Raw genomic sequence first — 22377 nt, forward strand, 5'->3', positions numbered from 1 at the left:
AAATAGAAACCTCCTGGCAGTGTATTTGCTATATCGAAGTTGCAGGGGTGGGCCATAGACTTGGGGCCTCACGCTTCCAAGGCCTGGGGTGGCCCCTCAGAGCCCTCTCCTGAGCCCTATGATCCATCCTTGATTTTTATTTTGTTTTTGTGTCACACCCAGCAGCACTCAGGGGTTTCTCCTGGCTCTGCACTCAGAAATCGCTTCTGGCAGGCTCAGGCGACCATATGGGATGCCGGGAATTGAACCACTGATCGTCCTGGATCTGCTGTGTGCAAGGCAAATGCCCCACCACTGCGCTATCTCTCTGGCCCTATGACCCATCCTTGAAAAGGAGCACAGGGACCAGAGAGATAGCACAATGGTAGATGTGTGACTTGCATACTGCTGACCCAGGATGGACCCAGATTCAATCCCCAGCATCCCATATGGTCCCCTGAGTCTGTCAGGAGTGATTTCTGAGTGCACAGGAGGAACCCCTGAGTGCCGCTGGGTTTTACAAAACAAAACAAAAAGAGGGGCCGGAGGGATAGCATGGAGATAAGGCATTTGCCTTGCATGCAGAAGGATGGTGGTTCGAATCCCAGCATCCCATATGGTCCCTGTAATGAGCCTGCCAGGAGCGATTTCTGAGTGTAGAGCCAGGATGAACCCCTCAGCATTGCTGGGTGTGACCCAAACACCAAAATAAATAAATAAATAAATAAATAAATAAATAAAAAAAAAAAAAGAGAGAGAGAGTAGAAACACAGATGGGGGTCTCTCGATTCAGTGCTTTTCATCTGGGGTCTAAACTCCCTTTCAGAACAGGTCTGGGGACTTCTGGTTGGGAAGGACTTGGCAAAGTTTCTGCCTGGCTCCGTCCCAGGTTTACTGCTGCCTGTTCCTGTCACCCCACTCCCCCCGGCCTTGACTTCACCAGTTTCAGAAACATGCTGTTGGTTGTGACTGTTCAGAGGCAGAGAGCAGACCTGCGGCAAGATTCAGTGTATAATCTGACAGGAAGGACAGGGACTGGGACACACAAAAGTCAAACATATCCTGCCACTATCAAGCTGGCCCCATCTCGAAACTCCTTCCGAGTCACACTGGAAATCTGACATGACCGATTTCCTGGATGGAAGACAGACTCGTCACACAAAACAGAACAGGTAGGAGGGTCAAGAGATAGGACAGATCATGGGGCCGGAGCAATAGCACAGTGGTAGGGCGTTTGCCTTGCACACGGCTGACCCAGGATGAACCTAGGTTCAATCCCCGGCATCCCATATGGTCCCCTGAGACAGTAGAGACTTTTGAGCACAGAGCCAGGAATAACCCCTGAGCGTCACAGGGTGTGGCCCAAAAACCTCAAAAAAAAAAAAAAAAAGGGACACAATAGGCTAAGCTTAGATTATTGTCTGAACATGAGACGTAATTTTACACACACACACACACACACACACACACACTCCCCAACTGCACGCACTCCCCCGAGCACTGCAGGAGGGAGCACTGAGCACCTCTGGGCATGGCCTAGCTGCAAACCTGGCCACCAAAGGGACCTAGAACTGTACCAAGAGCAGCTTCTGGCCTCTCTCTCGCTGCTTCAGAACGCCAGTCATTTTTGCTAACAGCCACATTCAGGCCTTTCCAATCCGGCACCAGGAAATTCTGTGCAATTTGGGGGTGCAATTCAGGAGCACCCCTTGTGAGTGCCAGACTCTGGGCCCCCACCCACTCAGTACCAGCAACACCCCACCCCTCCTCTGTCCTATCGAGAGGCTTCAGACCTGAAGAGGAAAATCAGCCCAATTTCTGTATGTTACAAAGTCAAAATAGGAGCAGGGCGTGGAGCCACCGAAGCAGCCACAATCCTGGGCCACAGAGAGATGGCACAGCAGGTGAGGGAGGTACTTGCCTTGCATTCTAACAACCCTAGCAAGAATCCCCAGCACTCCCGAGGGTCCCTCTGGAGTACAGAGCCAGGAATAAGCCCTGAGCACAGCCAAGTGTGATCCCAACCCCCTCAAAAAGCCTCAAGTCGGGGCCGGAGAGATAGCATGGAGGTAAGGCGTTTGCCTTTCATGCAGAAGGTCCGTGGTTCAAATCCCGGTGTCCCATATGGTCCCCCGTGCCTGCCAGGAGCGATTTCTGAGCATAGAGCCAGGAGTAACCCCTGAGCACTGCCGGGTGTGACCCAAAAACAAAACAAAACAAAACAAAAAGCCTCAAGTCTTTAATCTCATTCTTGCAAGGAATAAAGAAAAAAAATTCACTTGTGCTCTCAGACAATTAATCCACAGAAAACTCTGGAGTTTTCGAGAAGACTTTGATCCTCTCTCTCCAGCATCCTAAGAGCTCCTAGCACCATCTATGGCACAACCTAAGCCAGCAGCAGCAGACACGGGTGTCTTAAAGGTGCTGGGGGACCCTCGGCTGGAGGAAATGCCCCTGGTTTAAGGTTCTCCCCCCATGCTGACAACTTTTTTTTTTTGGTTTTTGGGCCACACCCGGCTGTGCTCAGGGGTTACTCCTGGCTGTCTGCTCAGAAATAGCTCCTGGCAGGCACGGGGGACCATATGGGACACTGGGATTCGAACCAACCACCTTTGGTCCTGGATCGGCTGCTTGCAAGGCAAACGCCGCTGAGCTATCTCTCCGGGCCCCCATGCTGACAACTTGATACTTCGTGTACAGCCCTCGCCTTAGCGGGAAAGTGGCCCGGCCCTCTGGGACAAACACAGCGGCCATCACGCATCTCAGCATGACCAAAATACTGGAAGAATTTCAACTCTTAAACAACAATAAAACACAAACAGCAGAAAGGAAGCTCTGCTTTCGTGATGTCAGGAGGATGACAATGATGAAGGGAAGCCAGCCAGCTGCCCTCTCGGCCCGGGACGTGTGTCATGAAGCTGGACCCGGTCCAAACAGTGTCTGCTCCAGGTCCTTGCCATGCTTCTACAACACTTTCTGGATGATCTGTCGGGATGGAGACACTTTGCTGGGAAAAGGTGTCTATGTTCAGCCATAGTGGCTGCATTAGAGGTTCTTTTTTTTTTGGGGGGGGGCCCACACCTGGAGGTGCTCAAAGGTTACTCCTGGCTACGCACTCAGGCAATCACTCCTAGAAAGCTCATGGGGTCAGCTGCAGGCAAAGCAAATGCCCTCCCTGCTGTGCTATCACTCCGACCCCAACCCCATTGATTTATTTTCCTATTATTTATTTATTTATTTATTTATTTATTTATTTATTTATTTATTTATTTATTTAGGGTTTTAGGGCACACCCAATGGCACTTGGGTACTCCTGGCTCTGCTCTCAGAAATTGCTCCTGGCAGACTTGGGGGACCATATGGGATCCTGGGGATTGAACCTAGGTCTGTCTTATCGCTATGCTATCACTCTGACCCTGTGGTTCAATTCTTAACGTGGACACACTGATTTCTCCCTCTTCCCATCACAATTTATCAGACCCCTCAACCTTCCTGAAAACACAGGCTCCCCCATCCCCAATGGCACATGAAGCCTTCTTGTGATCACTTTCTAAAACAACTTTAACTAGCTTTGTAAAATAGGTTTTTCAATCACTCGTCCAAATACTTGAGTCACAGCTTCCCTTACCAGCACAAACGTGTTCCAGATTAAAAATACAGATCTTGGGGGAGCCGGAGTAGTGGCACAAGCTGTAAGGCGTCTGCCTTGTGCATTCTAGCCTAGGATGGACCAAGGTTCAATCCCCTGGCGTCTGATATGGTCCCCTAAGCCAGGAGCAATTTCTGAGCACAGAACCAAGACACACCTGAGCACTACTGGGTATGACCCTCCCAAAAAAATCTCCAAAGAATACATTAAAATGTCGAATGAAAAATAGCAACAGGGGAAGAAAAGACCAACAGCTTGTCTTTGAGGTTCTTTAAGGACTGTTGTTTCCATGTTCCTTATTGCTTGCTCTGATTAGCTCTGTGGGATGCAGGACCCAGACAGATAGGTAGATAGACAGGCAGGCAGGCAGACAGACAGACAGACAGACAGACACATACACAAACACACACACACACACACACACACACACACGTGCTCAGCTACATCCCTGACCCACAAACTTTTTAAGAAAAGTATTTAGCCACAATTTGTTTCTATCTGGATTCATTTATTTCTGAAGGTAATATCAATAAATACACTCAGTACCTTTTCCCTGTCTTGTTTTATTTTTATGGACCACAACTGGTGGTGCTCAGGGTTTACTCCTGGCTCTGCACTCACGAATCACTCTGGTGGCCTCAGGGAACCATATGAGATGCTGGGGATGGAACCTTGGATCAGCTGCATGCAAAGCAAACACCTTCGCCTCTGTGTTGTCTCTCTGGCCCTCCTTTCCCTGTCTTTTATTTTTCTGGTTTTTGTTTTTCATTTTTTGGGGCACACCCGGTGACGCTCAGGGGTTACTCCTGGCTATGTGCTCAGAAATCACTCCTGGCTTGAGGGACCATATCGGACCGTGGTCTGTCCTAGGTTAGCACATGTAAGGCAGATGCCCTACCATTTGTGCCACTGCTCCGGCCCCTCCTTTCTCAGTCTTGATTAGGGTTCATGTGCGTTCTTGAGGCCAGCCCAGACCCAGCTCCCCTTCCCCATCCTCCCTGGAGCAAAGGCAGAGAAAGCAGGAGGGGGTGGGCGGGACCTTCCCTTACTTAGAGGATGCAACAGCCCAGAGACAACATCATGACTCATAAGCAGCTATTAGCCAAATCATCTGAACTGGAAATCATACAAGTCTTGGGGCTGGAGAGGGCCCTGCACGTGGCCAACCCAGGTTTGCTTTCCAGCATCCCATATGCCTCTCTAAACCCCCGAATCACATCCAGCAATAATAATTTATGAGCACAGAGCTAGGAGCAACTACTGAGAAACACTGCGTGTGGACCCTAAACAAATAAACAACAAAAAAATCTTCCTAAAATTTGGGAGAGAGATACTATTTCCAAAGCCCTCTGACAAAGCCGATTTAAACACAGACATGGAAGTCCATGTAGTATGCTAAATATAAAAATATGAAATATAAAATATAATAAAATATTAAAAGTTTATATATATAATATATTTATATATAAAATATAAAATTTTATAAATAAAATATAAACATATAAAAACATGAAAGTCCATGTAGCATGCTACAATATAAAAACATTCTGGGCCTGAAGCTGGAGCAATAGTGCAGGGGTAGGGTGCCTTGCACAGATCTGGGTTCAATCCTCGGCGTCCTATATGGTCCCCCAAAGTCAGGAGTGATTTCTGAGCACATAGTCAGGAGTAACCCCTGGGCTTCACTGGGTGTGGTCCAAAAACACCACCACCAACAAAAAAGCCAACAAACATTCTGGTCAGTATCCCTCCTGAGTAGAGTGCAAAGATTCTCAATAAAACATTAACAAGGGGCTGGAGAGATAGCATGGAGGTAGGGCATTTGCCTTGCATGCAGAAGGACGGTGATTTGAATCCTGGCAACCCATATGGTCCCCCGAACCTGCCAGGAGCCATTTCTGAGTGTAGAGCCAGGAGGAACCCCTGAGCGCAGCCGGGTGTGACCCAAAAACAAAAACAAAACAAAAAAATTAACAAACTCAGTTCAACAGTACACTAAAACGATTGCAAACACGATGAGAAAGACTAATTTCACAGACACAATGAGATTGTATAAGTTCACAAATTCAGGTCAAGTGCCACGTTAAAAGGATGGCTGGAAATCAGGATTATCTCCGAGTGGGGGAAATTTTTTTTGACAAAAATGTAACAACCTTTCATAATAATAATTTAAAAAAAAAACCTCCAACAGATTGCATGGTGAGTGAACAAAACTCCACCTCACCGAGCCATAAAAACAATAAGCCCGCAGCTAACATACTCAGTGATAAAAAGATAAAAGCTTTTCCTCTAAGATTAGAGACAAAAATCAACACTGGAAGTCCTGGCCAGAGAAATGAGGCAAGAAAAGGAAATAGAAGCCATCAGCACGGAAAAGGCAAGAGACAAATGGTTTATAATGTCGACAGATGATGTCACGTCATAAGGAAATCCTCAGTTTTCTACCCAAATATAGCCCGAACTATCAAGAAAATCCAGCCAAGTTGAAGAGAATAAAACACATGCTCCTTGGGGGCCAGAATGATAGCACAGTGGGTAGGGTGCTTGCTTTGCACGCCACCAACCTGGGTTCAATCCCTGGCATCCCGTAGGGTCTCCTGAGCCTGCCATGAGTCATTTTTGAGGGCAAAGCCAGGAGTAACCCCCTGAGCATCTCAGGGCATGACACCCCCCCCCCCAAAAAAAAAACCCTGCTGTCTCCTCCCTCAGGCATCAACTAGCTGCTTGAGACCTGGCCCATATTCTCGATTCAGCGCTTCAGCTGCGGGAGTCACACGTGGGAGGGGGGAGAAATTGAGTCTGTGGAACCTTAAAGGGATGAGGGTGAACTGGGGGGACCAAGGCAGAAGGGGCTAGGGGTCCCGCAGGAAAGACACAAGGTCTAAAGGGGTTCCTGGGTAGAGAAACACTGCTTTTGGCTCAACCCAATGTCTTTCCTGGCTTGATTTTGGTTTGGGGCAGGGGGACTTCACTCTCAGCAGTGCTCAGGGCTCACTCCTGGCTCTGCGTGCAGTGCAGGATATCTTGGTTTTCTGCAGATTATGGCACTAAGCTGCTTAGTTACTGCTAGGTTGCAGAAGCCATAAAACCTCAAAGGCTACATAGCTGCCTGGCTGCAAGGGCCCAAGGCTAAAAGGGCCGGGTGTGGCAAGGCTCGCAGGAGTCCATGGGACCTGCTGCCAGGTGGGGATGGGTGCCCACTCAGGGATGGCGATTTGTAGTTGTCCAGTAAGCCCTTGAGGCAGAGAAAGGAGAGGAGAGAGAAGTAGAAACCAAGTGTCAAAAAAATTAAGGGGCTGGAGCTGTGATGAAGTGGGTAGTGTGGTGAGTCGAGGCTGACCTAGGATGGATCACAGTTTGATCCCCTGGCATCCTATATGCTCCCCGAAGCCAGGAGTAATTTCTGAGTGCAGAGCCAGGAGTAACATCTAAGCGTCACCGGGTGTGGCCCAAAAACCATAAATAAATAAATATATAAACAAACAAATAAGTAAAAAAGTAAAAGAAACCTAAGCGTCTTTTTATTTTTTCCTGGAGTCTGAAGCCTGTCACTGCCCAGGAGTTTTCTGAGAGAGAGTGCAATAGAAATTCACAATCCAGAGGGTGCCAGGGGAGAACTGAAGACCCGGGTGAGAGAGAGAGAGAGAAAGAGAGAGAGAGAGAGAGAGACAGAAAGAGAAAGAGAAAGAGAGACAGAGAAAGAGAGACAGAAAGAGAAAGAGAAAGAGAGACAGAGAAAGAGAGACAGAGAGAGAAGAGAGGAGAGAGACAGAGAGAAAGACAGAGACAGAGACAGAGAGAGATAAAGGGTTAGGTACAAAGCAGGTAACATCTTGCCAATGCTTTATGTGACAGGGGGCCTGTCCAGATACAACTGCCATTACATCAACAGTGCAGAGATTGCTCCTGGCAATGCTCAGGGGAGCCTCTGGGGTGCTGAGGATGGAACCTAGATCAGCCACGAGCAAGGGCAGGTGCCATCCCTGCTGTTCTCTCTATCATCCAGGTCCCTGAACTGACTCTCTGTACCCAAGGCCACAAGTACTTTCTCTTGGGTTTCTGGTCCGCATCTGGAGATGCTCAGGGCTCCCATCTGTGGTGCTCAGGAGACCGTCTGGAATGGGGATAGGGGGATAGAGGGACAGGGAAATGGGAGCTGGTGGGGCTGGGCTCTCTCAATTTCAGGGACCCCCTCCAGCAGGGCTGTGTGGGAGTGGGTTCCTGGGGGGGGGAGAGCACTTTTTCCGGGTGGGAGTCTCCCTCGTTCAGCCCGAGCAAGGTCGCCCTAAGGGACAATGTCAGCATCCCAGGGCTCTTCTCTTTCATGCCACATCTGGAACCCAGGACCCTGTGTGTCTGTGCTGTGGTGAGTCCTGGCCCCATCTGGTTTCTCACGGAGCCCAAGTACATGTGCGTTTGTGTGAGTGTGTGTGTGTGAGAGAGAGAGAGAGAGAGAGAGAGAGAGAGAGAGAGAGAGAGAGAGAGAGAGAGAGAGATCAACATATCTGCATGGTCAGACCCCTCCACCAGGACACACTGGCCCATACCTGCTGCCCTCACTTTTTGGACTAACCAGTTTGGTATATTTTATTTATTTATTTTTGGTTTTGGGGTCACATCGGCAGCGCTTAGGGGTTCCTCCTGGCTCTATGCTCAGAAATAGCCCCGGCCAGCACAGGGGACTATATGGGATACTGGGGATCCAACCCAGGTCTGTCTCAGTTGGCTGCGTGCAAGACAAATGCCCTACCTCTGTGCTATAGCTCTGCAGAGCCCAGCATGGTTTTTCTTTTTTTGGAGTTTGGTGCTCTTTATTTCCCCAACCTAAACATTTTCAGGTTGTGATTATTTTTTTAAATCTCATCACTCAAGAGCCAAAGCCTTTTGACACATTTTCTCACACTGCATTATCCATGAAGAAATAACAGGGACCCTAAAATGATCCCACCTGAGCCAAAACACCTCAGCACAAATGGAAGCATGAAGGGAAAATTTCCAAGATCCGAAACTGACAATCAGATTGGTTTTGCACTTTTATGGGAATATAGCAAAGAAAAAGGAAATATCCGAGCTGCCAATGGCAAGTAAGTTAGGAAGTCTGACTTTTAAATTCTAAAGTACACCGGACCACAGCTACAGGATAGCAGAGAGAGTATTTGTCTTGCATGTAGCCGACTCAAATTCCGTCTCCAGTATCCCAGAGTCCCCCAACTGAGCACTGCCAGGAGTGATTCCTGAGTACAGAGCCAGGAGTAAGCCCTGACACAGCCAGGTGTGGCCTCAAAACACACACACACACACACACACACACACACACACACACACACACACACACTCTAAATTCAAAAAGCACAACCTTGTCACTAAAAAAAAAACATTTGCAGAAAAATCTTTGTAACAGCTAAAGAGGAAAAAGTTAAAAGGCACTTGGGAACCAGAGTGACAGACACGATCACAAGGAATTTGCCTTTGCCTTGCACGAATCTGACCCAGGTTTGACACCCCTCACCTCATACAATTCACCCAGACGCCAGGAGTTGATTCTTGAGCGCAGAGCCAGAGGTAGCAGTAACCCAGGAGCACTGTTGGGTGTGGCCCCAAAACAAAGAACAACCAAACAGAAAAAGCACTGAACAGCCACAGAGTTGAAACTCCAGGGTCTCAGAAACAGCTAATAAAGTTGATGGCCCTGAAGGGGGCAGGAAGTGGGTGGAGCCCACAGGAGGAGGACAAGGTTGTGGCCTGATCGAGTGCTGGGTTCGAGTGCTGGGTTCGAGGCCCAGAGTGGCAGAAACAAACAGAGCAATAAACCCCAGGAAGTGCTCGCCATTTGGACAATCAGGGGACATTCTACTTGGAGGCTCATTTCACTGATATCAGGAGCCAATGACCAGGTGTGCAAAGCAGTAAGACGGGGAGGGGTTCTCACCCCAAGTTTACCAAGGTTAATCTCACCCACTTTGGGGCACACAGAGCACTGTGATCTGCATCCTGATCCAGTACCGTAGACCAAGGGGCAGCCCCACAGACACCTCCAGCCTGATGCCCTACTGGGTGCTGGTGGCACAGCTCATGGTTCCCAGCAGACCCCAGGGAGGGAGTGCCACCCACAGACCACACTGCAAACCAGGGTGCAGTTCCCGGGATCACCCCAACAGCGAAAGGGAGAGGAAGAGGGAATGAGTAAAAAGTTGATTTACAGGAATTGTGGGGACTCAGAACATGAGGAAACAGAGTAGCTCATGGGTACAGGAGTAACCCCTGAGCACTGCCAGGTGTGACCCCAAAACCAAACAACAACAACAACACAAATACAAATCAAAATGAAAGCTGAGCTGGCATCCACAGAGGAGACCCCTGAGCTGGGCTGGGGTGTAAGCACCCCGCCTTCTGGCAGAAGCACCCACCTTTTGGTACACGATGGAGCACACGAGGTCCTTGAGGGCGGCCAATGACAGGTCCTGAGCGTCCAGGGCCACGCTCTCCCGAGTGAGGCCAATCTGGAGCAGGAAGGACACGGTCTGCACAGAGCCCCGCGAGTTGCTGAGTGACGGGGCCTGGGAGCTGCCATCGGACAGCCGGGCCGAGAGCCCTGTCTTGGGGCTGGACGTAGGTGAGGGTGCAGGGGCCACGGTGGCGGCGGGTGGCAGGGACTTCAGTGCTGGGGCCGGGGACCCGAGGCCGGACATCTGCCTGCCTGGGCACTCGGCCCACCGCAGCGGCGTCCTCAGCCGACCCCAAGAGGCGTTTCAGATCCCAGGGCTTGGGGACACGCCGCTGGGGGATGTGGGTGTCTCAGACTCAGCTCTCAGGCCACCCATACCCAAGGCTGCAGCAGAGACGGGGTGATGGGGTGGGGACCAGTAAATCCCACTTCTCTGAACCGTGGTCCCCTCCCAGAGGACGTGCAGAGAATCTACAGCAGATTCAGCGTCGGGTGACACGGGCACTGATGTCCCAGATCCACTATTTCCTTTTAAGTTTATTCCTGTCCCATTGCTTCAAATTCTGGAGGTACATGTTGGACACAAGTGGATTTTCTGCTTGACACGGAATCCTCCAGTGGGAGAAAAATAAGTGTCTCTGAGTCTGTGTGTCAGTAATGGATCCTTGGGTGCATGGATTCGATGCGATGCCTTAAACCCCCTCAAAAATCCTCATGATCATCAGAGAGGGGGACAGAGTCGTGTTTTCTCTGATTAAGTATAAAGTTAAAAAAAAAAAGTACAAGAGTCTTTCATCAAATGAAAAGTTGCAGCTTTTTGAAATGTAGACAACCTGAAAGGAATTGGACAGGAGTTTAAGTTAGCTGATATTGTTGGAAAAATATAAGCCCCATGTTTTAGGGGCCAGAGTGATAGCACAGCAGGGAGGGCGTTTGCCTAACACGCGGCCAACCTGGGTTTGATCCTTGGCATCCATAGGGTACCCCAAGCCTGTCAGGAACAATTCTTGAGTGCAGAGCCAGGAGTAACTCATGAGCACTGCTGGGTGGCCTCAAAACAAACCAAAAACCCAGATGTTATCAAAAAGCATCACTGATTGATGCATAATTCACCAATAGACACTGACAGGTAGATGCTTTGTGGGGGGAAATCTGTGTAACTGAACCCACTTTTTTTTAATTTATTTTTATTTTATTTAAACACCTTGATTACATACATGATTCTGTTTGGGTTTCAGTCATGTAAAGAACACCACCCATCACCAGTGCAACATTCCCATCACCAAGGTCCCAAATCTCCCTCCTCCCCACCCAACCCCTGCCTGTACTCTAGACAGGCTTTCCATTTCCCTCGTATATTCTCATTATTAGGACAGTTCAAAATGTAGTTATTTCTCTAACTAAACTCATCACTCTTTGTGGTGAGCTTCCTGAGGTGAGCTGTAACTTCCAGCTCTTTTCTCTTTTGTGTCTGAAAATTATTATTGCAAGAATGTCTTTCATTTTTCTTAAAACCCATAGATGAGTGAGACCATTCTGCCTTTTTCTCTCTCTGACTTATTTCACTCAGCATAATAGATTCCGTGTACACCCATGTATAGGAAAATTTCATGACTTCATCTCTCCTGACAGCTGCATAATATTCCATTGTGTATATGTACCACAGTTTCTTTAGCCATTCGTCTGTTGAAGGGCATCTTGGCTGTTTCCAGAGTCTTGCTATAGTAAATAGTGCTGCAATGAATATAGGTGTAAGGAAGGGGTTTTTGTATTGCATTTTTGTGCTGAATCCACTTTTTGCTGGAGTTCTATATGAGTGTCATTTCTGGGAAAGCCTCCTGTTTACAGGCTAAAGCAAAAATTAAAAACAAAAAAATCCAACTCAAGCTCAGCCCTTCCTTCCAAACACACACCTCACTTACACCTGAAACTTCAAGAGCAAACACTTGGGTTCTAACTGAGTCATGACAAAACCCAACAAAAACAGAAGGACAGAAAACGACAGCCCAAGGGCAGGAGAGATAGCACAGTGATAGGGCATTTGCCTTGCATTTGGCTGACCTGGTAGGGACCCGGCTCAATTCCTGGTATCCCATATGATCTCCCAGCCTGCCAAGGGCAATTTCTGAGTGCAGAGCCAAGAGTAACCCTTGAGAACCACTGGGTGTGGCCCAAAAATCAATCAATCAATCAATCAATCAATCAATCAATCAATAAAGTTTAAAAAAAAAAAGAAAAGAAAACAATAGCTCAAAAGTCTTGTCATAGAATTGGGGCTGGAGAGATGGTGCATCAGGTAAGATACTTGACTTGCATGTGGCTGGCCTGGGTTCAAACCCTGGCATCCCACAGCACCGCCAGGGAGTGATTCTTGAGCACAGAGCCAGGAGTAAGCCCTGAGCATCATCAGATGTGACCCTAAAAACAAACACACAAGCCCAGCTGTCATGGAAATCAAATTACCCACCATCGAGAGGCAGCTGAGAAACCTTTCTCTGTGAAAAACCTGCTTCTGCCCAGCTGTGAATCCCGCTGCTCCATCCCTAGAATCTCTAAGAAAGTTGAGAAAGAAATCTAATATCCTAGCAACGTGGGTACCAGAAAAGAGGGGAGCGGCTTTCTGAGAAGCAGGGTCAGCACGAAAAAGAGAACCAGGCTCAGGAAATCTGCTACTGAGCTGCTACAAATGGACCATCGACATTTAAGGGCTTGGGGTGACCAGAGAATGATCCAGAGTTCTTCGGATACCCCCAGAAAGAGCAGCTGAGCGAGTGGTCAGAAAAGTGATAGGAAGGGAGCGCACAGGAGGGCAGACGAGGAGCTCAGAGCTCCTGGCCCAGCCTCCAGGGGTGCCCTTGTGGGGAACAAGGAACTGAGATGGGTTTGGCTGGGGGGGCCCGCATGGGTGGGGAGTCCCATTTCAGCCTTTTCTAGACACTCAAACCAAGGTTGCAGAAAAGCACTGAGAACCGAAACCCGCGGCTGGCACGGAAGAGAGAAGGAAACGGGTCTGGGGGCTCAGAAGGGACCAGAAAAGAATCCAGTAGGGCGCACTCAGGGCTGCCTCCCAGGAGCCTCGTGGAAGCAGCTCTGGGAATTGATAAGCCCCCCAAATTTAGTATTAATCCTCAGGTCTGAGAAGCGAAGTTTTGGGAACTTTCAAGAGAGTAATCGGGACCACAAGGTCAGCAGGAGTGTGGGAAGAAATGACTAGTGGGGTCCCCGGATGGAGGGAACCATCTCCGGCGTGGCCTCTAAGCTCCCCACAACATGCACTGCACACATACCAACCCATTAAGCCTCAACCATCTCACAGCACAGTCAAACTCTTGCCCACGATCAGGTAAGAGCAAGTTTTCATGGCTAGGAGTCAGGATTATGACTATGATTATGATTTTGATTATTTTGGCTTTGGGGCCACTCCTGGTAGTGCTCAGAGGTTACTTCTGGCTCTGCGCTCAGAAATTGCTCTTGGCAGGTTCAGGGGACTGGGAATTGAACCCAGATGCGTCCCTTGTCAGCCGCATGCAAGGCAAAGGCCCTACCTGCTGTGCTACTGCTCTGGCCCCAAGATATTCTTCCAAGTGATTTTGGTTGCTCAACCCAGGTCAGCAACCCCCAAAGATGGGGGGGGTCAGACAGTACAGCAGGGAGGGCTTTTTACCTTGCACGTGGTCAGCCCAGGTTCGATTCCTGGCTTCCCACAGAGTCCCCTGAGCCTTCCAGGAGTGATTCCTGAGCACAGAGTCAAGAATAACCTCTACAAGAAGATGCACTGATAAAATTCATTTAATTAGGACTGGAGTAATTGCAAGTAGGGTGCTTGCCTTATTGCGATTGGATTGGATCCCCGATACCCCACACGGTTCAAGCCCCTCCAAGGGTAATTCTCTTTTGGAAGGGGGGGTTGGGTCACTCCAAGGAGTGCTTAGGACTTACTCCTGGCTCTGCGCTCAGGAACCACTCACTCATGGCAGTGCTTGGGAGACCCATTGGATGCTAGGGCTCAAACTTAGGTTGGCAGCGTGCAAAACAAGCACTCTCTAAGTTGTGCAATCGCTCCACCTCCCCCAACCCTAGGTAATTCTTGGGTGCAGAGCCAGGAGGTGCCTTACCCTGAGCATCACCGGATGTGACCCCAAAGCAGAAAGAAAAACAATCCTCTAACAAGGCAAATCAGCAAAGAACAGTCAGAATAAAGAACAAGGTGAGGAGAACGAGGCTGAGACTGGCAATGCTTCACTTCGGAACACGAAACAGGCAACAGGGAAGTAGCAGAGTGCCCACGGGGAGGAGGAACCACTAAGTCTGAACAGCCCACATACCATTCGCAGTCACTGCCAGCCCGAGTGGGCACAGGAATACATGCCAACACCCAAGGGCATGGGAGCACAGCAGTGCCCAATGATGAGTTGGTGCTGGACCCATAGCATAGTGGGGTGTTTGCCTTGTATGCAATTGACCCCGGTTCAGTCCATCCCTGGTAACCCATAGAGTCCTCAGAGCCCACCAGGAGTGATTTCTTTTTTTCTTCTTTTTTTTTTTTTTGGAGGGGAGGGTTGGGCCACATCTGGTGATGCTCAGAGGTTACTCCTGGTTCTGCGCTCAGAAATCGCTCCTGGCTTGGGGGACCCTATGGGATGCCGGGGGATCGAACCTCGGTCTATTCTAGGTCAGCTGCATGCAAGGCAAGAGCCCTACTGCTGCGCCACCACTCTCTCCCCAACAAGGAGTGATTTCTGAGTGAAGGAAATGGCACAGGCTGTTGGGAGGTCTGAACTGGCTAGCACCAGCTTCCAGAAGATTCTAGCGTTTTCCTAGCTCTGGAAGAAGGAATTAGCAATGGCTGCTCTGATTTGCTAGTATATTTTTTTTTTTATTTTGGTTTGCTAGTATTTCAATCCATGAATGACACTTGGTTAAATCCTTGCCAACCTCCCCATTTTGTTTTGTTTGTTTGTTTTGGTTTTGGGGACACATCCAGCAGCACTCAGGAGTTATTCCTGCCTCTGCTCTCAGAAATTGCTCCTGGCAGGCTCAGGGGACCATCTGAGATGCCAGGCATCAAACCCAGGTCCCTCACGGGTCGGCCACGAGCAAGCAAACACCCTACTGCTGTGCTATCACTCTGGCCCCATTGCCCAGCTCCCTGGGAGATTTAACTCCACCGACAGGGCAGAGAGCAGAGTGGGGAGTGCCTTGCCCAAAGCCACACTTTCATAGGCAACACTGGGGTTCACTCAGTGTTCTGGAGCCCCAAGTTTGCTCGTTCTTTCTGCCAGCTTACCCCCGGCTCACAACCTAATGATGAGATAGTGTTTCTTGCCAAGTCGCCAGCTCCCAGCTGATCTACTCAGAGAGTTTCAAAAAGCTAGTTAGCAGGCTGATAAAGATTGGATTGGATCGGAGCAATAGCACAGCGGGAAGGGCATTTGCCTTGCATGCAGCCAACCCAGGTTTGATCCCCGGCATTCCAGAGGGTCCTCTAAGCCTGCCAGGAGTGATTTCTGAGCACAGTCAGAGTAACCCCTGAGCACCACTAGGCGAGGCTCAAAAACAATAAAACAAAATATTAAGGTTAAATATAAAAAAGGCTAACTAATTGATTTGGCCTTTATGTTTCAATGAGAAAACTGAGGTTTTGTTTTTTTTTTTTTTTTTTTTTTGGTTTTTGGGCCACACCCGTTTGACGCTCAGGGGTTACTCCTGGCTATGTGCTCAGAAATCGCCCCTGGCTTGGGGGGACCATATGGGACGCCGGGGGATCGAACCGCGGTCCTTCCTTGGCTAGCGCTTGCAAGGCAGACACCTTACCTCCAGCGCCACCTACTCGGCCCCGAAAACTGAGTTTTTGAGATAGTTTTATGATACAGTATAAGAAGAAAATCCAGAGTTGGATGATAGTATAGTGGAGAAGGCATTTGCCTTGTATCCGATTAACCTGGGTTTGATCCTCGGCATCCCATATGGTACCCTGAGCCAGAGTACCCTGCCAGGAGTGATTCATGAGCACAGAGCCAGGTGTAGCCCCTGAGTGCTGCTATATGTGACTTCAAAAAACAAAACCAAAAAGGTATGATGCTTGGTGGTGGGGGAGAGAATGAGAGAGAAACAGAGACAGAGAGAGACAGAGAGAGGGAATGCACAAGGGTTAAGGCACTTGCTTAACCTTGCAATAGTCTGACTCAAGTTTCAATCCCTGACACCATGGGGTCCTAAGTACCAGGTGTGTGTGTGTAGGGGGGTCCTGTCTCCTGAGCACAGAGCCAGGAACAACAGTTCTGTGCACTACCAAGATGGCCCCAAAACAAATAAACAAAATAAAGTGATGAGGAGCAAACACAGGACACAAAACCTACACAGCAAGGTGTGATTAAACGGGATACGCCCACATTTGCAGAACAGGGGTCTCACACCAAGTGCAAGGTAGGTGAGTGGTACGCAGCCCAGGGAACACTGCGGATTTTAGGAACCCAGGTCCAACCCACCCTAGGGTTTCTACTTCCAAGGTCTGGAGCAAAGCCAGGCATTTTGCAGAAAAAGGCTAAACTGAAGGACTCACGGGAAAAGTCTCAGGGACCCACCTGACTACCAACAAGGGGCCTTAGGGTCCCATTTCCTGGGGGTGTGTGGGGTGGGCTGAGGCCCCTGGAACGAGCTTGTCCTTACATGATGGACCTGGTTAGTGTCCAGATCCCGGCCTGTCTGTGTGTCAAAACTAGACTGTGGCTGCTCCGAAGGCGGATTAAACCTGCTCCCTCTGCCACTGGTCCGTAAAACCAACCCCAGCGTCCTAATCCCACAGTCCCACTTGTCCCACAGGCAAAACGCGAAGCATTTTACTCCCAAGAGTTCCCTCCCTGTGAGTCGACTGGCCCAGTGCTAACATTTGAGGTGCGACCACGTCCTCCCTCTGTGAGTGCGTACAGGAGCACCCAGGTCTGCCTCTGCTCCAGCATCGAGGATGGGGTCACTCGCCCCCTAATAAATCTTCGGCTGCCTGTCTCAATCTCTGTGGTTCCACTTTCCCGGAGACCACGCTAGACCACGCTCTCAGCACAGAAGCCACAGTGGAGAAATCTGACTGGCCCGGAGCCAAGGCACAACGGTTAGATCTGACCCCACAATCCCAGCAAACTGAGACGGAAGTGGAAACACCCCCTTTAAGTTCTCTCTCTCCCTCTCTCCGCCTCAGTCTCCCCCACCCACCCACCCCCCACACACACTCCCAGCAAACTATTCTTCACTGAAACAGAAATGGCACAGCGCCTTCAAGTGCTCTCTGTCTCTGGTCTCTGTCTCTGTCTCTGTCTCTCTCTCACTCACACACACACACATACACACAAACCCAGTAAACTGTTATCTGCTGAAACAGAAGTGGCAACACCCCTTCAAGTTCATTCTCTCTCTCTCTCTCTCTCTCTCTCTCTCTCTCTCTCTCTCTCTCTCTCTCTCTCTCTCTCTCTCTCTCTCTCTCAAGTGGAAACATCCCCTTCAAGTCTTCAAGTGCTCTTCTCTGTCTCTCTACCTCTGTCTGTCTGTCTCTCTCTCACATTCACTGAGAATCGCTTCACTGAGAGACAGAACCAAGTACCGGCAGCCTAGAAGAGTGAGTCATCAGCTGGAAGATGATTAAATCCCATTTCAGCGGGTTTGGCAGGCGTCAAGATCTGGAAGCCTAGTTCGGTCATTTTCGCCCCCAAAAGGAACAATTAACTCTCATATCAACTTTGGACTGTTCCTTTAAAAACAGCAAGCAAAACGGTCTTGGGAAGAATTCATGTCATTTATTTCACTTTCGTCCCATAAGCAGTCTCCAAAAGCTGGATGTTCTGACCGTTTTAGTTCAGTGTTTGTTCTTTTTTTTTTTTTTTTTAAGGGCGTGGCAATGTTAAAAGGAAAACCCACCCAGCAAAGAGAAATTTCAGCCTGAAAGAACCCGTTTGATGAAAATGAAAGCTTGGAGAGAGGGTGTGTGTTTTTTTAAAAAAGAAAAAAAAAGACTCACCACTAGCTGGGGTGTGGAAATCAGACACGAACCAGGCCCCCTTTCTTGCATCTGAGAGATCCTAAGGTAAAAGAGTATTCTTGGCACCGAATTTTTGAACCTAGGAGGGGAAATAAAGGGTGCCCCCCCAAATCCCCCCAAATCTTGGGCTGGGGCCGCCCCCAGCAGCAGAACTCACTGGCAGCAAAGCCAAGGCCAAGCAGAAGTTTTGAATAGTTTCCTTACAACTTGGAACTTTTCGGGCCAACTTTCTCTCCAGCCAGATTCCTGCCGGGGTGGAGGCGGGGGTGAGGACAGGGAGATAAAAGGGGGGGAAAGGCACAGGCCCACCCCGGGGCGCCCACCCCGAGTGACTAGTGGCTTGGCTAGCAGAATCACAGAGGCTGAGAGAGAACGCAGGATAAAACAAAACAAAACAATAAAAAAACTCTGCAAAAGAGAAGCCTGAAAAACTCAACTGCCTTTTTTTTTTTTTTAATAAGAAAAAATAGTGTTGCTTTTTTTTTTTCCCCAGGATTCGCATGCAGGCATTGATTTCCAAGTTTCCTAGCTCCTGGGTGCAGCCCGCGGGGTGCGCCCTTGGAAAGATCTGGGGTGGGTATTAGGGGGGGGGGCTTGTCCTCCAAAAATAAGGGGCTGGGGTGGGGCTGAAGCCTTGCGGAGATTCCTGGGGTGCCCCTCGGGTTGGGGGGGGAGGATCATCGGGGGAATGGTGGGAGGGGAAGGACGTGGCCAGCTCAGCTAGGGGCCAGCGCGCACCAGGGGGGACACCAGGGTGGGCGTCGCCTCGTCTCCCCGCGCGCCCCGGAAAGTGCGCGCTGGAGAGGGAGAAAGGCGGAATCGAAAGGGGGTTTCGGGGAGGGGATCTGGGGTGCGGTAGGGGGTAGGGATGAAGGTGGGGGTGGGCTTCGGTGTCCCCCGCTCCGCCCCGACTCAACCCCCGGCCGGAACCCGGCGCACCCCCCGCGCACCGCCAAGTCCCCGGTGCCAGCCGCGCCCGGAGCGCGCGCGCGCGCAAATGGAGCTGGACACGGTGTCGGACCCGGGCGCCCCGAGGATCCCCAAGTCCTCCAGTCCCGAGATCGCGGGAATGGAAGCTCGGGGGGACCCCCTTTTCTCCACCCCACTCCCCACTTCCAGATGGCCCGAGAACAAAGAACTTTTGGAGCGTCGGTCCCGCGCGCCCCCAGGAGAGCCCCCACTTACCCGGGCCACCCCGGCCGCCCCAGCAGCTGCGCGCCGGCCGCGCCCCGAAACCGAGCCCCGGCCCAGGCGCCAACGAGGCTTCGCCGGCGCCGGATCCCGCCCGCGCCCCCCACGGCCGCACCCCCGGCCCGGCTGCAAGGCCCAGGGCGGGCACTGCGCGGCGCCTGCCGGGAGCTGTAGTCCCCGAGCCAGCCGGCCCAGGGCCCAGGGGCGTCCAGACGAATGGGGAGGGCCCGGCCCGAGCCGCCCGCACCCCGCGATCCAGCCCCGGGGCCCGCCCCGCTTTGCCCTGGGCCGCGCGCCCTAGAGCGCACTCCTTGGCACCAGGCGCTCACCTGGGCGCGCACCGCACCTGGGCAGGTGGGTGCCTGCCCATCGCCCCGAGCTTCACCTGCGAGCCTGGTGCAGACCCCTCTGCTGCAGGGGACTTCTTACAACATGGGCCACCCCTTTGGGTCGCCTCCTGGCCCAGGGACGCGTGGATGGGGAGGTGGGATGACAGCTGGGGCGGCTGGAGTTAACGGTTTTCTTTTTTGGGGGGTGGGGGGAGTAGTCCCGCATCTACAATCTCTTCTCCTGAGCCCTTCCTGACCCAAAGCTTGGACTGACCGTGATGAAGGAGAGAGCAGCCCCGAGCCAGTCCCAAAGTGATGGGTGGATGGATGGATGGATGGATGGATGGATGGATGGATGGATGGATGGATGGATGGATGGATGGATGGATGGATGCTTGAGGCTGGAAAGAACAAGAAGCTCAGAAGGTCTCTATTTTCTTTAAATGCCGGATCATTCACTTAATAGGTGCCGCCTGGAGTAAGATTAAGGAAGGGGCATCTTCAGCTCTTTTATTTGGGATGGGCAAAGTAAAATCGTTTTTAAGCATCCTCTATTAGAAAGCACTCTTTGGGTGGTTGAGTTTGGGGCCATACCCGGAGGCCCTCAGCGATTCCTCCTGGTTCTGAGCTCAGAAATGGCTCCTGGCAGGCTCAGAGGACCATATGGGATGCCAGGGATTGATCTCTGGTCGCCCGCATGCAAGGCAAAAGTCCTCCCCGCTGTGCTATTGCTCTGGACCCTGGAAAAATTTTTTTAATAAAAAAGACATTATGGGAACATTTCTAAGAAATTGGAAGCTGCTGAAATGTCTCACACCCAATAGTAACTAGTTTATTCTACTCCTTCCTACTTTTACTCTGCCATTTAGTATTAAAATGAGAGGAAGCTCACTTTTTTTTAGTTGTTGTTTTTTGTTTAAGCCTCAGAGAACGTTCTTCCTTAACTGCCTCATTCCTGGTTCCTCTTCCCAACAGCTGTGCAAGTTCGGGCCGGGCCCAGAGACTTCCACTTTCTCGGGTCTTAAAGAGACAGAAGTTAACTCTTCCTAGAAAAGAGTTTCTGCGGCACACAGAGCAGACAGCGGGTGTAGGGTGCTTGTTTTGCACACGTCCTTCATGGGTTTGAGTCCTGTCTCCCCACAGATTCCCAGCGACCACGGCCAGGTGTCATCCCTGAGTGCAGAGCTGTGTGTAGGACTGGGACAGGCTGTTTCCTTACACCGTTTCTCGTGAAAATAGAGAATTTTGAGAGGGATAGAGCAGCAGTAGGGGGTTTGCCTTGTGTGCAGCCTACCGGGGACAGACCTGGGTTAGTTAGACACCTGGCATCTCATATGGTCCCCTGAGCCTGCCAGAAGCGATTTCTGAGTGCAGAGCCAGGAGGAACCCCTGAACGCTGTCGGGTATAGCCCAAAAACAGAGAGAGAGAGAGAGAGAGAGAGAGAGAGAGAGAGAGAGAGAGAGAGAGAGAGAGAGAGAGAGAGAGAGAGAGAATTTTCATTTTATAGGAACTTTGCAACATTGCATGCAACTTACAACTGATCTTTGTAAAGTTCAGGAGAGAGGACAGGGGCACTTATGCCTGACCCTGGTTCTGTGCCCAGCACCACCTGGCCCCCATCACTGTTGTGGCTATGGCTGTCGCTGGCATTATACCAGTGACTCTACTAGTCAAGAATTGTGAGGGGCAGAGAGATAGCACAACGGCAGGGCGTTTGCCTTGCATGTGGTCAACCTGGGATGATCTGGTCCGATTCCCGGCATCCCATATGGTCCCCCAGCCTGCCAGGGCGATTTCTGAGTGCAGAACCAGGAGTTATCCCTGAGTGTCGCCAGATGTGGTCCACAAACGAATCAATCAATCATTCCATTAATAAATATAAAGTTTAAAAAATTAAAAAAAAGAATTGTGGGGTCACCAGTGATAATATAGGGATTAAGGAATTAAGGTAATATAGGGATTAAGCACTCAGCTAACCTAGCTCAGTTCCCAACACCACATATGCTTCACTGAGCCCTGCCAGGAGTGGCCCTGAGTACAGTCAGGGCCAAAAGAAATAGAATAATAATCATCATAGCCAATAAATAAATGAAAATCCATCAAAAGATCGAATTGGTTGGGGCTGGGGCAGAGAAGGCATTATATTAGCCTTTCACACGGTTGGCTTGGGTTTGATCTCTGCCATTCCGTAGAGTCCCCCAGGCCTGGCAGGAGTGATTTAGGAGCTCAGAGCTAGGAGTAACCCCTGAGCACCTCTGGATGTGCCTCTTCCCCCAAAAAAATCATTATTGGAAGTGGTGCCCGCATCCATAGCACTATTTAGGAGCCCCATTCTTGGGGCTGGAGCGATAGCATAGTGGTAGGGCATTTGCCTTGCATGCAGATGATCTGGGTTTGATCTCCAGCATCCCATATGGTCCCCTGAGCCTGCCAGAAGTGATTTCTGAGCATAGAGCCAGGAGTAACCCCTGAGTGCTGCCACCAGGTATGACCCCCCCCAAAAAAAAAACTGAACCCCTAGGGCCAGAGTGGTGGTGTCTGCCTTGCCTGCACTAGCCTAGGATGTACCGAGGTTCGATCCCCTAGCTTACCATATGTCCCCCAAGGCAGGAGCGATTTCTGAGTGCATAGTCAGGAGTAACCCCTGAGCATCACTGGGTGTGGCCCAAAACAAAACTAAACTAAACGAAACTAAACAAAAGGAACCCCTAAATATTTATTTAAAAATAAATAAAAATAGGAAAAGGAAGGTAA

The 22377-nt window shown here is 50.3% G+C and overlaps 1 protein-coding gene and 1 long non-coding RNA gene across 2 annotated transcripts in view; both read right to left on the reverse strand.

The window, feature by feature from the left end:
• PRKD3 (protein kinase D3) overlaps positions 1-10395 on the reverse strand; it is a 37523-nt gene extending 27128 nt beyond the window's left edge. Inside the window, exon 1 of the mRNA XM_049784296.1 lies at positions 10036-10395. Within this exon, the coding sequence (XP_049640253.1) occupies positions 10036-10317 (282 nt within the window). The 5' untranslated portion in view covers positions 10318-10395. The remainder of the gene's footprint in view (positions 1-10035) is intronic.
• Positions 10396-10828: 433 nt separating this feature from the next.
• LOC126023913 (uncharacterized) lies at positions 10829-19299 on the reverse strand. Its single transcript, XR_007500862.1, has 3 exons — positions 19288-19299; positions 18082-18142; positions 10829-10906 (listed from the first exon to the last, which is right to left on the reverse strand). It is a non-coding gene; the product is annotated as an uncharacterized LOC126023913 (long non-coding RNA).
• Positions 19300-22377: the final 3078 nt, after the last annotated feature.

This window comes from Suncus etruscus, chromosome 12 (assembly GCF_024139225.1).
Source record: "Suncus etruscus isolate mSunEtr1 chromosome 12, mSunEtr1.pri.cur, whole genome shotgun sequence".
Classification (NCBI taxonomy): domain Eukaryota; kingdom Metazoa; phylum Chordata; class Mammalia; order Eulipotyphla; family Soricidae; genus Suncus; species Suncus etruscus.